Source organism: Anomalospiza imberbis, chromosome 8 (genome assembly GCF_031753505.1).
Source record: "Anomalospiza imberbis isolate Cuckoo-Finch-1a 21T00152 chromosome 8, ASM3175350v1, whole genome shotgun sequence".
In the NCBI taxonomy this organism is placed as follows: Eukaryota; Metazoa; Chordata; class Aves; order Passeriformes; family Viduidae; genus Anomalospiza; species Anomalospiza imberbis.
The window spans coordinates 1,263,159-1,276,666 of NC_089688.1; the positions used below are offsets into that span (position 1 = coordinate 1,263,159).

General features: G+C 43.1%; 1 protein-coding gene across 4 annotated transcripts in view; it reads right to left on the reverse strand.

The window, feature by feature from the left end:
- The window catches only part of HERC4 (HECT and RLD domain containing E3 ubiquitin protein ligase 4), a 29,483-nt gene extending 16,229 nt beyond the window's left edge, over positions 1 to 13,254 (reverse strand). Inside the window, exons 1-9 of one of the 4 annotated variants that reach the window (XM_068196836.1) lie at positions 13,034 to 13,249; positions 12,139 to 12,236; positions 10,594 to 10,883; positions 7,787 to 7,946; positions 6,655 to 6,731; positions 4,408 to 4,629; positions 2,297 to 2,388; positions 972 to 1,102; positions 127 to 287 (exon numbers count right to left, since the gene is read on the reverse strand). In XM_068196836.1, the coding sequence (XP_068052937.1) occupies positions 127 to 287; positions 972 to 1,102; positions 2,297 to 2,388; positions 4,408 to 4,629; positions 6,655 to 6,731; positions 7,787 to 7,946; positions 10,594 to 10,819 (1,069 nt within the window). In that variant the 5' untranslated portion in view covers positions 10,820 to 10,883; positions 12,139 to 12,236; positions 13,034 to 13,249. Of the gene's footprint in view, positions 1 to 126; positions 288 to 971; positions 1,103 to 2,296; positions 2,389 to 4,407; positions 4,630 to 6,654; positions 6,732 to 7,786; positions 7,947 to 10,593; positions 10,884 to 12,088; positions 12,237 to 13,033 lie in introns of those variants that run through there. The other 3 variants (XM_068196834.1, XM_068196838.1, XM_068196835.1) reach the window with 3 other exon arrangements.
- Positions 13,255 to 13,508: the final 254 nt, after the last annotated feature.

Sequence of the window (13,508 nt, forward strand, 5' to 3'; positions counted from 1 at the left end):
AGCAGGAACACAGAGCACAGTGGAACCAAACTGTTTGGAAAAAATGATTACAGCCCATAATCAGTTTAAACCTCAAGAATTTTAAGCCACTACAAAGGAGCAGGCAATACATCAGCTGGTGCTTACCTGCGCTCATTGGGCACTGAGTACTAAAGGGAATCCAGCTTCCTTTCACTGTGAAGGGACTTTTCCTGTTACTGGTGGTCCCTGTACCCAGCTGCCCATTGCCTCCCAGTCCAAAAGAGTAAATTCTTCCAGAAGAAGGGACGAATGCAGTGGTGTGCTGCCTAGGGCAAAGAGAATTCAGTAACACAAACCTAAGCACTGGAGCGAGCTTTGTGCAGGCCTGGCCAGGACTTGTGCTAAGCACTGTGTGAAAGGTCCTGTCATACCCAACACTCCACTGCCCTCCTGCAATGCCCTGCCACTGGCAGTATTCCAGTTACACTCCAACAGGCAATGCTCCTTTCTTATGGAAAGGTTCCCAGCATGGAGCTGCCAGTGCTCAGCCCCTGTGTGACCTTTAGAGCATATCAGAAGTGAATGTCTAGAAACTGCCTGCACCTCCTTTCCCTTCCCATCCTGCTCAACTCTAGATGCCCCCTCTCCTACCACAGGCCTGCGAAGAACCAGCTGGGAATTTGGGTAAACTACTTTGTACTTTCCCAAACACACTTGTTCTTCAACAGGAAATGAAGTGACAGCAACAAATTCTTTCCCACCTCACACTATTGTTCACACTGCCAGTTTAGAAAATCACAGCCTCTCAAATATACAACTTCCTTTAGCTGTTCTTCTGAATGCTTTTAGAATCCCCAAAACATCCCTGAGTATCTTTTGTTAGGGGTCATTTTGTCTTCCCTGACCACGAAGGGTACGAAAACCCCCACTTCATATTGCAATAGATAGAAAGTTTTATACAAAACAAGTTATGTGTAAGATTCACAGGGTTAGCACAGAGTAGACCTTACCTGCCACAGGTGATTTGCGTGACAACGCTTCCCATAAGCTCAAAAACTTTCCTTGGATTTATCTCATGGCTGGTAGAGTTATGACCCAGCTGACCATAGCCTCCAGCTCCAAAGGTAAAAACCCCACCTTCCTAAACAAATAAATTTTTAAAATTAAGATGATTGTATAGCTCAGAACAAGAAACTTCACAGAAATAGGGGTTTAATAAATTTTTTCTGGCAACATTTTCTGACTGGCATTGCAGGGAAAGGACTGAAAATATACAGGGCACAACAGGGTCCCGAGACACAGAGGAGTCACAAGTTAATTGGAGTTATGAAAACGTGGCAGAGCTGTGGAATATTACCTTGTGTTAAATGACACTCATCTAACTTCCTTATTATCATACAACAGTCCTGCCATTAACTTGTGTCATTTATAGAGCCTAATCCTCATTTTTCCTTTTTTCCAGTTTTCTTGATGAACTTCACCCATATACAAACTCACACTATTAAAAAGTATACTTAGACCTTGAAACTCTGAATAGAAATTTTGAAGTGATTAGCAAACAGGAAGCTGCCCGGTTCAGCAGATGATACACAGTATGACTGAAACAGCCTCAGTATTTGAAAGCATAAGAAACCAGACATTTCAACACTGTTGTAAGGCAAGTAATTTAAGAGTTTTGATTAATCAAGAAATTAACCAACACCTTTGATGTTTAAACCAGAAATATTTTCAGAAGTTATACGCCTTACCTCACAACAACTTTGAAACTTGCCATTTTCAGATGCTTTAAAATTGTGAATCTGTTTCTTTCAACTCTACTCTGCATCAGCCAGGCCCTCAGCTGGAAAACATCACCAAAAGTGCAGCATCCACTGAGAAAACCCAACAGCCTCAGTCACCGAGGCAGGACAGCAAACAGTGCCAGGTTCTTCTGAACTTCAGAAGGACTTGGAGAATGCTCACACCCATATACACAGTACTGCCTACAAAAGGTGTATCAGCCCCTGGCTCTGCAGGGGACAATGGAGCCATGCACATGGGTGGCAATCTCTACAAACATTCACAGTACATTCAGTATCTCAACCGAGCCCATCAGCTTTAAAGGAAGTTTGAAGTTAATGTCTATGCATGAAAAACCATTTAGAATGCAAGATTTCTTGTATTTGGTCTTTTTTTTTTTAAATATTTAACTACTCTTCCAATCTTTCCTCAACTTAATTCCATAAATTTAGAAGAAATTTGATTCAGAATTTAGTTTATTATTTCCTGTTCAGGTAGCATCTTCTCCTGGAAACATAAAATAATTGGAGCATAAACATATCTTTAAGTTGTGTACCTTCGTAAGGGCAGCAGTATGATCTTCTCCACAACATATATGAACAACCTTCTGACTTCTCAGGGACTTCAGCAGTGTAGGAACGTACCTGTCTAAAAGGTTTAATCGAGAAGGGTCACTTATTTTGACAATAAAAATCAAAACCCAAATAATTTTGCTCATTTATTCTAATTTGGTTCTAGTCAAGCAAGCAGTTTAAATTTGTTAGCATAACACAATCACCATGACTTCAGTTTAAGGATCTGGGGAGATGGAAGTGTTACTACAGAAAAAAAAAGGGACTACTACACTGAAAAAGCTTGTAGCCCATGCTCTCATTTTCACTAGCACAGGATCATGGGTCAGCACACAGACCACTTAATATGGAACATGACATTAGACCTGGCACTGGGCATAAGAAAAGAAATGACCGCTGGTTTTAATTGTTTATGTGTTTCATGTTTTTAAATTGTTCCTGTAAGTCGGTATTGATGCCTTTTCCTTGGTCCTAAAAACTGAGGGCCAGATCGAGCTCAGGGATAAGGGCTTGTTTCTACCTCGGTGTTTTAGTAAGGATCCTTCTTGGTGCACCACTTTGCCAAGGTGGAATGCACACCATGCAGGCACACGGCAGATCACGTACGCCATTCAGAGACCTTACAAATCAGCATGTCTAACAGGGATGGCCCGGGGGGGCTTGGATGAATGGCCTGAAATTCCCCCCGGATGAGCCAGATCTCTACTTTACAGCACATGTTCTAGAGGGGACCTTGGTTTCCCCAAGATACAATAGGGTTTTCCAGCCTCCTACTACGAGGCCTTTAGGATGTTTGTTCTCCTGGCCTAACAGAATACCAGGACTATGCTAAGGTATCAGACTTAAGGAATTACAAGGATGCATGCAAAAATAATGAGGATACATAAAAAGTGTATAAAAGAAAAGGCAAAAAATCATCTTGGCATCAGTATCAGTTTGGCTTCTTTGGAAAGTATATTTCTACACACAGTTTCATGTTACTAATTGCGTAACAGAACGGAGCACTGAACAAACAGGAAGCAAACATAACTGCCCTCCATTGCTAGGACAAGTCAACTTTGTACAAAGGCAATTTTTTAAAATGTTAGTGCTAATGTCTTAAAACCTGTCAGGCCTGCTAACATGTCTGCAAGTAACCCTACGAAGACATTTAAAAGGAATTTTATTGAGAAGTGATGCTACATGAAAACCTGGGGTTACACACATTCCAAAGAATATGTAGAAGCAACTGAAGTCTCCCATGATTTCTGAAAAATAATTGTAAGTTTCTTATCACCTGAATTACATGACAGTTTTTAACGCATTCAGATGACCTGAATTACATGACAATTTTTAACGCATTCAGATGAATATTTTATATACAACCCATTTTTCCTATTTTAAATGGTGCTGACATCAATGAACCAGTAAGAAAATCTGAACTCATGAAATCATCTATAGATTATCCACTACTAAACTGTGTATTACAGGACCCTGACAGCAAACACTGCTACCCTGGAGCCCTGTGAGCACATACTGTGCATACAACAGAATACAACCAACAAAGAAACAATTTTTGTCTAATCTAACCAATTGCTAAAAATCATTGAGTGTCATCCACCTAGCAGAGGAAATTTTGGAAATGGTCAGCCAAAAATTGTGAATTTTTATCAAAAATGGTGTGAGGAGGAATGTAAAAGTAAATGGCAGTAAAAAATGAAGATGGCTTAAATGTGACTACTAAGGGCAACCAATTAGTTTTGACAGGTTACTGCTTTTGCCAAGCAGTTTAATCCACATAAAATTCAGTTCAAACTGTGACTACTGCACAGTGTGTTAATTCAATCCCATTAAGTCACAGGAAGATGTTGAACAGGGAAAGAACACAAGTGAAACAGGCAAAAACTTCAACATAACACTGCCAGCATTCTCATTACAAAACAGCTGAGGAAAACATCTCTGTGCCTTCTTGGTGCAATCTCACGCGGCACTGGCACACTCCGACAGCACCGAAGAGGGTTTGCTGTGTCTGCTCCTTTCCTAGGAACACTGCTCTCTTCAGATTCACAACCCAAACCCTTCAGCATCAAACTCTCCTGAAGCAATGCTTACTTACCATTATCATCATTAAGACCCAGCTGGCCAAACTTGTTGCGTCCCCATCCGAAGATGGCTCCAGAAAGAGTTAGTACAAAACTATGAGCTCCTCCTGCTGCAATCTGTGCAAAAGGGATTCCCAGCAGAGATTTAATCATTTGTGGTGAGGTTTGTTTTTTATACTCATAACCTAAGCCCAGCTGGCCATATTTGTTTTGTCCCCAGGAAAACACTTCACTTCCTGTTTGAAGGAAAAAATAAACAACCAAGAAACACAATTAAGACAGTTTAATAATACCATGTTTATCCACTGTAAGAAAAGCCAAAAGTTCGACTGTCACTCTTCAAATATTTTTGAGTTTGAAAATGCACACAAATTATTGACTTCTGATGCTAAGCATTCTTGTGTAATTTGCAGGCATTCAATTCAAGCATTTCATCAGACTGGAAGTATTTAAATCGCATTCAAACCCCTCCAAGCTGCTCTTAACATTCCTATTTCAACAGTGCTAGATCAAGTGAGTTTGGTCATTACAAAGCAAGACACTGCTCCATGGAAGTTCCACTACTGCACAGATGTCTGCTAAAGTTGCACCCTGGACGTGGAAAATTTTCCTACTTCCAATCAAAAGCTTCATTTAAGGTTTTCTAAGGTAAGACATTTAAATTTTGAGAGACAATTTAAGAGACGCATATTTTTAAATACTGTCTTCATTACATGATCACTGAAGCACAAGGTTTATAATGTCATTTGATAATTTACAAAGAAAAAAAACCATTTTAAAGAATGACAGTCAAAGGCCTATCGATGTTAAGACTGCTTCTAAAATAAAATAGTCTCTTGAACAACCAATGTTTTGCCAAGGTATTTACTATCCTAAAGATTAACATCCAAACACAAAATAATTTACTTTTGCTGATGTGGTATGTTTTCAACAGCAATGTTACCTTCAAAATGCTTCCTATCTCTCTCCCATCTCCACCTTTCCAATAACAGTTTTATCAAGATGGGGAAACAATGAAACCCATCCCCTGGAGTACAGGTCTCTCAGATTTTATTTATTTAAATTAACAACTAAACTCAGGAAACCCTACGGCGCACGTCAAGAACAGAAACGGAGCTGCAAATCCATGACCTGGCAATAAAATAGTGATGCTGTACTTAAAGCCTGTAACTATTTAAAACACTGAGTGATTTTTAAATCACAAATTCCTGTGACATTCTTGCACCTCTGACCAACAGAACATTGACAACACAGCTCTGCTACTCGCTGCTTTCTGCTGCAGATCTCAGGCAAAGGGTTATTCCTAAAGCTCTGCCTGCCCTGAAACGAAGGGATTTCCCTGGGTTATAATGATAATTACACCTGGGAATACACAATGGCACGGGAAATGCTCAATATGAGCCCATGAAGAGTCACATACAGAATCCAGGCACACAGAATCAGTATACACTAGTGCACTCAAAGGAAAAAAAATCATTCAGCTTACAACGAACACCTGCCTCCCCAAAGTTATTTGGTTCGTATTTTAAACACACGTTGTTAAGAAACACTGACAAACAACAAACTTTCTGGAATTTTCTTTTGAGTTGGGAAGTTCCTATTAACCCTTTTCAGCATCCACTTTTTCCAAGTGGAAGCTTTGGCCACAACCCTCCTCTTTCATGATGAGAAAAACAACAAGCCAATTTAAATTCATTTTTGTTTCTGGAGAGCTGCACTAACCAGACATGCAGTACAAGTGAAGCCAACTAAGTATGTGCTCACAGCCCCAGCAGACATTTGAAGACAGGTATTTAAACTTTCAAAAGGTGGCTTATATGTGACATGGCATTTTAACTATGGAAGCACCAAAAAGCAGAGGCTTTACCATAATAAAGCACACAAGGAAGTCACTCCTGCCAGCCTCAGTAACTTGAGGTTACAGGTTAAAACAGACTAGGGACAGACCAGCGTGCCAGCAGGATGAGAAAGATTGGGGACCAAGAAAAAGAAACAAAATACAAAGGAAGTTACATGAAAGCCAGATGATGAAATTTAAAAAAAAACAACACACACAGCCCCTGAAGAAATAAAAGCACAACTCAACATCCGTTTGTACGTTTGTTTTCCAAATTCAAGCTTTCATCATTAAATCACACAGCCCCAACCAACTGTGCTAAGTGGTAGTATGTTTAATAAACACATTTTCTTTAAAAAAAAAATGAAAACTTCTGGACTCCCTGGAAAGAAACTACACAAAACTGCAGGAGAATTTGGCTTACCTTTTGAGAGTGCTAACGAGTGAAAATAACCACAAGCAACTTGAACAATCTGGATCTCTGATAAACTTTTAATATTTCTGTTGGAGTAAGAAAACAGAGAAAGAATAAGCTACCAGATAATGGTATGAAATAAAGGATAATATACAAAATGTGAATCCGTTCCACAGAAGTATAATAAACATCCCAACTTCAGTTAGACGTTATTTAGTAAAATCTAAAGTCAAAACTGCTTCATTTCTAAACTTTTTAAGGTCAGGTTCTGTCTTATTTTCAAATAAATAAAGTCTGTACAAGTCCACAATGAAGAATTAGGGAGGTTCATGTGCTGGGAAGGCAATCTCACACAGCTGAATGGAGGAATGAATACAGAATACAAGAAGAAATTCATTCTTACTGTCTAGTTTCTAAAACTTCAGTTTACAGACCTAATACATATTGCACAATATTATAAAGAAGTTGCAAATAAAAGCACATGTGCACTAAAACTAATAATGCTTTCAACTTGGGATGAGAAAGAAAGAGAAAAAGCCTGTGGGCTTTTAAATTTGGTGCAGATAGAACATTTTTAATATTATAGTCATGAATTACTAAGGTTCCAAGGAATTGTTACTTTTGTGTGTGGACTTCAGGCAGCTGGAATGCTTATGGCCTTCTGAAAACAAGCCCATGACCCTGGCCAACATGAATTTTAACTAGAAGGTGTATTATTCAATCACAGCTGAAAAGCTTTGGGGTGAAAACTGAAGTACAAAGTTAGGACAGCAAATGTACCTTCTTCAAACGGAAAGTTTAACACTCTACTTCTATTTAACTTCTCTTAAATAGCATTCATACTCTTAAAATACCCATCCCACTTTTCCAATGTCTCATTGTTAGTGGAGGACTATTAAAAAAGCCAACAAACAAGAACACCCCAAAAAGCAACAAACCAAACCAAGCACACCTGTAACACATTTCTTACCAGACTTTCTGAGAAAGGAGACTGTCTACACACAGCATTCAAGTATCATAGCTAATATACATTTTCTATAGTTATATGGCTTTACTTGTAACAACAGAATAGCTTAATCAATGTGATTAAAATACATTATTTTTTGAAAAAAAAGCCAACTTATTATGCACTATTTTTAACCTGGGCACTCTGACGCATTCCTCTGTTCCTGGCAAGCCAAGCTGTCCATCAGTAGCCAGACCCCAAGCATATACCTGACCTTTGTCATTTAATGCAAGAGTGTGGGCTTCTCCACACGACACAGCTACAATATTTTGGGCATCCAGTGCACCAACATGCTCTAAAAAAAGGAATAAATAAAATTAGTTGGTTTAAAAAAAAAAGGTAGAAACAAGCTAGGCTTGTTCCAAACAGTTTACACAGTTTTAAGACATCAACTGAGCCCATAAGTTCTGCTGAAACACCCTTTATTTTAAATTATAAACATGCAGTTCTAGGAGAAATGAGTTAAATTTGGCACCCCGAAGTAACCAAATAATGACTGTTTCTGGAGCAATCCACAAAAGTGCACTGCAGCTTAATCCTAACAGCTCCTTCCAGACTTGCCATCTGAAAATGAGTGCACAAACTCAATTAACAGTAAGGTCAAATAGATTATTGTCAAATGACTACACGTGTAGACATTATGTAAGAGGAAAACATTCCACCACAGCAAATTAAATTCACCTATTCATTATTAAAAAAGAGCCTGCAAAACAAGGCAGGGCAAATTACAGACTAAAGCTACTGATTTTGCAATGAGCTACACAATGTCTTCTTTATAATGCAAAATACTGTAGAAACAGATCCTAAAGAGTAATTTTTCTAGACATACAGTGCATGCCTCTGAAAAGCACACACTAAAATATCTCTGATTTTTTTCCAGCAGCCTGCACCAATGCATTTGGAAACACTCAAAGTTTGGTTTTGGGCTTATGATTTGTGGTAAGAATAACATTTCAATTTCAGCAATAAGTAAAGCAGAGAAATATCATCAGGGCCTGTCACTAAGGCTGGAATTTTTAATAATTCCCTTAAATAAGGGACTGCTTGGACATTTTCCCCCCAGTTTTCAAACACAAATTCTCTTCCAGCCCAAGAATGGCTCACCACTGGAAAAGCCTGTGTATTGTCATCATTAAGGGCACTCTAAGCACAGCCCAGCCCAGCCAGCTTCACAACAGCAGCTCACATTATCTGCAGCATGACAGGCACTCAGCTTCCAAAATAAACTAACACAGGCAGCAGATATAAGTTCTTTTTATGACATCCAGCTGGTCTGACTGAAGAGGTTAGCACCCCAATTCACCCATCAGAGCCTCCCACAGCTCTGCCAGTGGGAGAGGTCATGGAAGCACTCTCCAGCTCGGGCACCAGCACACAGATTAGCTCAGGCAATCTCCCCCAGCTGCTGAACCAGCCAGCCTGACTGCCTAAAATGGATTAAGGAACAGCCATGCAGTCCCTAGAGCAAGCAGAGCTCTAGAAGGAGGAAAGAAGGCAGGCAGTGGAGACAAGGAGGTAGCAAAGGCACAGTCAGCAACAAAATTATCTTCAGTTAGCAGAAACACATTTAAAAAGAGCATCCACCCATCTATAAAGATACCAAGCCTCTCTGGGCTGTGCAACTGAAGTTATCCCAATGCTCTGACTTCATACAACACTCAGCAGAATTATCAGTAACCTCTGGGTGAAAGGAAGATTAGGGAGGACATTACAGTCCTCAGGTGTCTGAGCGTGTTAAAAAAAATTAGAGCAGGTCCATTATATATGAAAGGTCAAGCAAATTAAAAGTGAGGTATTTTCACTGTCACCGTTAGACTAAAAGACAATTCAGCAAAATTTTCAAAGTGGGCAACAAGTTGTCAGAGTAAGTTTGACATGCTGAGTTTCTCTTCATGTTCGTGAAGCAGATGTTTGCACAGGATTAAAGTTTATCAGTTTTAATATCCACATACTGTTTCCCAATAGAAGTCTTCATTAGTTAAAAAAAAATCAAGAATTGGCACCAAAACTGAATCTCTGTGTAAAAGAGAACTACTAAAATACCCCATGACACCTCATTTCCATTTGAAAAATTTGTGGCAAATATTGAGCCAAGCAAGTTGTGAAAGTGCTCTAGGAGTGATTAGAAGCAAGTCTCAGTATGCCTTTCCAGTTTGCTAGGCAGTGCTGTAAGCAGAGTGAGCAGCACTGTTCCCTGGCTCTCAGCACCAGCTATGACTCACAAGCAAGCTCTGAAGGGAGCCCATGTGCACACTCCTCTGCAGTCCCTGCAAGATGTTTACCCAGTTCTGCTCCAGAACTGCACTAGGGGAGCAGAAACACACACAGAACATAGGTGGGAAGAAAAAAAGCCCAAAGAAGTGTTACACAGCATCCTTGAGGCTTTTCCAAGTCCTCTCCATGTAGCGCTGCATATGCTGATAAGTCTTTTATCAAAAGTTTTATTTTTAGTTCTCAAAAAAGAGAACATTGCTTTAATCAGACCTGCTGTGCATCACGTATTAGACAACTAAAAACTGCGTGTTTCTCTGCTGTGATATGCCAAATACTCATTTCCACCATAGTCCAACAGCCAAACCCATACATGAAGCACAATACCAACCCATGTAGTGCAGCAGGTCAGCTCCCCTTGAGAGCAAAAACAGTCACCGAGTCTCCCACAGCCACGCTTGAAACAAAAACTGGTGGCAGTGTCCAGCTGCACAGCATGCAGAAATATGGGGAGACTGCCATGTCTCATAGCTGTTTGTTTCCAACTGTCACAAGAACCCATCCCAGCAAAGCAATGATTTTCCAGTTAAAAAGATGTCCATTCTTGGAAGAACTGCTGTGCATGGATTTGCCCCACGCACAGGCAACCTTGGCTTGGATGAAGCACGATAAAGTGAAAGCCACACCCACCACCACACAGAATCCCCACAACTCATCACTTCTAAACTTACCGGGTCTTTTCCTGGCTTTTTCATGGCCCAGTTGTCCCAGATCATTGCATCCACACGTATAAACGGTCCCATCATCCAGGACAAAAACAGTATGTCTCAGTCCACATCCTACATCTCTGACCCTTTTATTTAGGAAAAAGTCACTTTTTCTGGGTTCTAAAACAATCTCTTCATCAATTCCACCCAATCCAAGCTGTCCAAAAGATGCATTGCCCCAGCACAACATGTTTACACTCCTTTTTATCAGAGATCTTCCAACTTCACTTTTCTAGAATATTCCTTCTGCGTAGCTGTTAAGAAAAAAAGGAAAATGTACATTTTTTCAGTATTGTCCCCAACATTTTCATTACTTTCTAATACAGCATGTAATCCATGAGCTCACTTTTCTCTATGCAGTAAAACCCGGAACAATTTCTAAGAGTGTGATTTGCTTTCTTGGACAAGATTTGCATTAACTCTGCAGTAAAATGCTTTCTTTCCCATTTCAGATACAACTTTTAAGATGTGCAGGTCACTGGCTTTCCATAATTTTGTTTCAAAAACTTAAAATACCATTCTTCGTAAAACTTCTTTAATCCCTAATCCAAATTTATACAAATTTGCAGTTGCAGCCAATTCCAGTCAGTGAAAACTACTTCAAAAGTCTTCCAAGGGGACAGCATAGGCTACTTTCTTTACTTGAGGAGTTGCATGACTCCAGAAAGCACTGTGTATGGCCTCAAGAGCATCACCAAAAACAACACTTGACTCATGGCTTGGAAAAAAGTGGTCAGCTCTGATCAATCCAGTTATGCAATACAAAGCACAATATGCTGTGTCAGTCATTGCATTTAAACAACTAGGAATCAACTGAACTCGCAATTAAAAAAAAATAAATAGCTGAAGCTCAAGTTCCCAGTCTTGCACTGCAATCAACACCAGCTACAGCTTCAGTTACTCTGCAGTAGCAGGAGGCCATATACATCAACTGCCCCAAGCAAGCCCACACCCCTAATCCCTAAATTACAATTATCGGTATTTGTGCTGACAGACTCTGTACCTTTTTGGAAAGGATTCAAAGCTGCCCTTCTCTTTCATTTGCAAAAAATCAGTGACAATGTTTTCACCACTACTTATACCACATTTCCATGATAGTAAGCTTCTCTGTATTTTCAAAGCGATTTAAAAGTCAATGTAATCCAATGTGAAATTGCTATAAATTTTCATCTGTGACCATTATTTAGAAGGGACCATTATTTCTGCAGGGTCATAACAGATTTAGGTATAAACTACCTAAATCCCAAACTGCTCAAAGAAGAAGCCAACACTTAACATCTAAGCGTTACGTACACCAAAGGGCAGAACTCTTGCCAGCACAACAGGATAAACTATTTTTCTCGGCAAAAGACAAAATGCAATAAACAAGACACTTATTTTTGTGACCGCATAAAAAACCCCAAAAGCAATGCCGAACCAGAACAGCCAAATAGCTTGAAGTAGATTGCATTCTGTTTACCTATCTCACGAGGTGAGGCATGATCTAATATTTCCCTAGCTATATCCTACCACATTCAGAAGGGGACATCGAAACGAAGACGGCTGCAGTTAAGACATAGCTACTCAACAGCACACGTCACACATCTGGAGCCGTGACTTGCTTCAACCTGCAACACAAGAAATCAGAAAAGATGTATGATTATAGCTCTTTGAGATTTCTGTAGTAAAGACTTATCTCCATCTCCAGCAGGAGAAAAAAAATAAGCGAAGTTCTCTTTTGTGTTGAACTACATATGTAATTCCACGGAAGGCGGGGTCGTTTTGTTGTGTACCACTGAAGAGCCAGCAGCCGAAGTTGCGCACTTTGATCGCCAATCACGGCACTCTCGCAGCCCTGTGCGTGGTCAGGAGCCACCCCGCGCCGCAGCTGCGGGGAGTTCCCGCGCGGGCCGGCGGCTGCCGCTGCCGACCCCGGCACGGCGCGGGGGAAGCACCGCTCTCGCCCCGTGCCGCGGGCCGCCGCAGGGAAGCGCCCGAAGCTTCGCGCAGGCTGCGGCCGCTCTGGGAGCGCTGGCGCGCTCAGGCCGAGCGCCGTGAGGGGACCCCGCCCGCCCCGGCGCTCTCCGCGGCCCCGCGGCCGCTCGGCGGGGCTCGGCTCCCCGGGCCCGCCGCGTGGAGGGGCGGAGGGAGCGGCGGGCGCGGCCCGGCGGCGCAGAGGGGCGGCGGCCGGACCCCTCCGCGCCCCGCGGCTGCTCGGCGGCGCCGCCCGGCCTGGTCCCAACCGCTCCGGGCCGCGCCTACCCCGCGGCACCGCCGCCCGGCCCGGCCCGGCCCGGCGCGCTCCCGCGGCCGCGTCCTGCCGCGGGGCCCCGCGGCCCGAGCGCGGCCCCGGCCACTTTCCCTGCCGCCCCGCGGGGCCCGAGGGCGGCAGCGCCCGGCTCCGCTAAGGCCCGGCGGGACTCACCGGTGGTAGCGAAGCGCTCCGCTCCCCCGCGCAGCCCGCCCACCGCAGGCGCTCGCCGGCCGCGGCCGGGGCGTGAGCAGCGTGAGCAGCCCCGGGCGCGGTGACAGGGCCCGGCCGCCGCTGCCGCGCAGGCGCCGGCTCGGCGGGCGGGACCGCGGCGGGCGGGACCGCGGCGCCCGCTCCACCGCCCGCCTCCCGCCGCCCGGCCTCGTGGTCAGGGGCGGGGACGCGGCCCGGAGCCGCCAGCCGGGGCTCGGCGGAGCTCCGCAAGGGACGTTGCGCTCCGAGCCACCGTGTGATTCGGTTCCCGCCGTAGGAGGAGGCGGAGCGAGGAGCTGACAGTAGAAATGAGGCTTGGGAGCGGCCCGAGAGGCGCGGAGCGACGCTCAGGTTCCGCTGGTGTGCTCGGGGAGCGCAGGGCTGTTCCCTCCCGTGGTGACTGAAGCTGTCCGCGTTCTTGGCACGGGAACACATG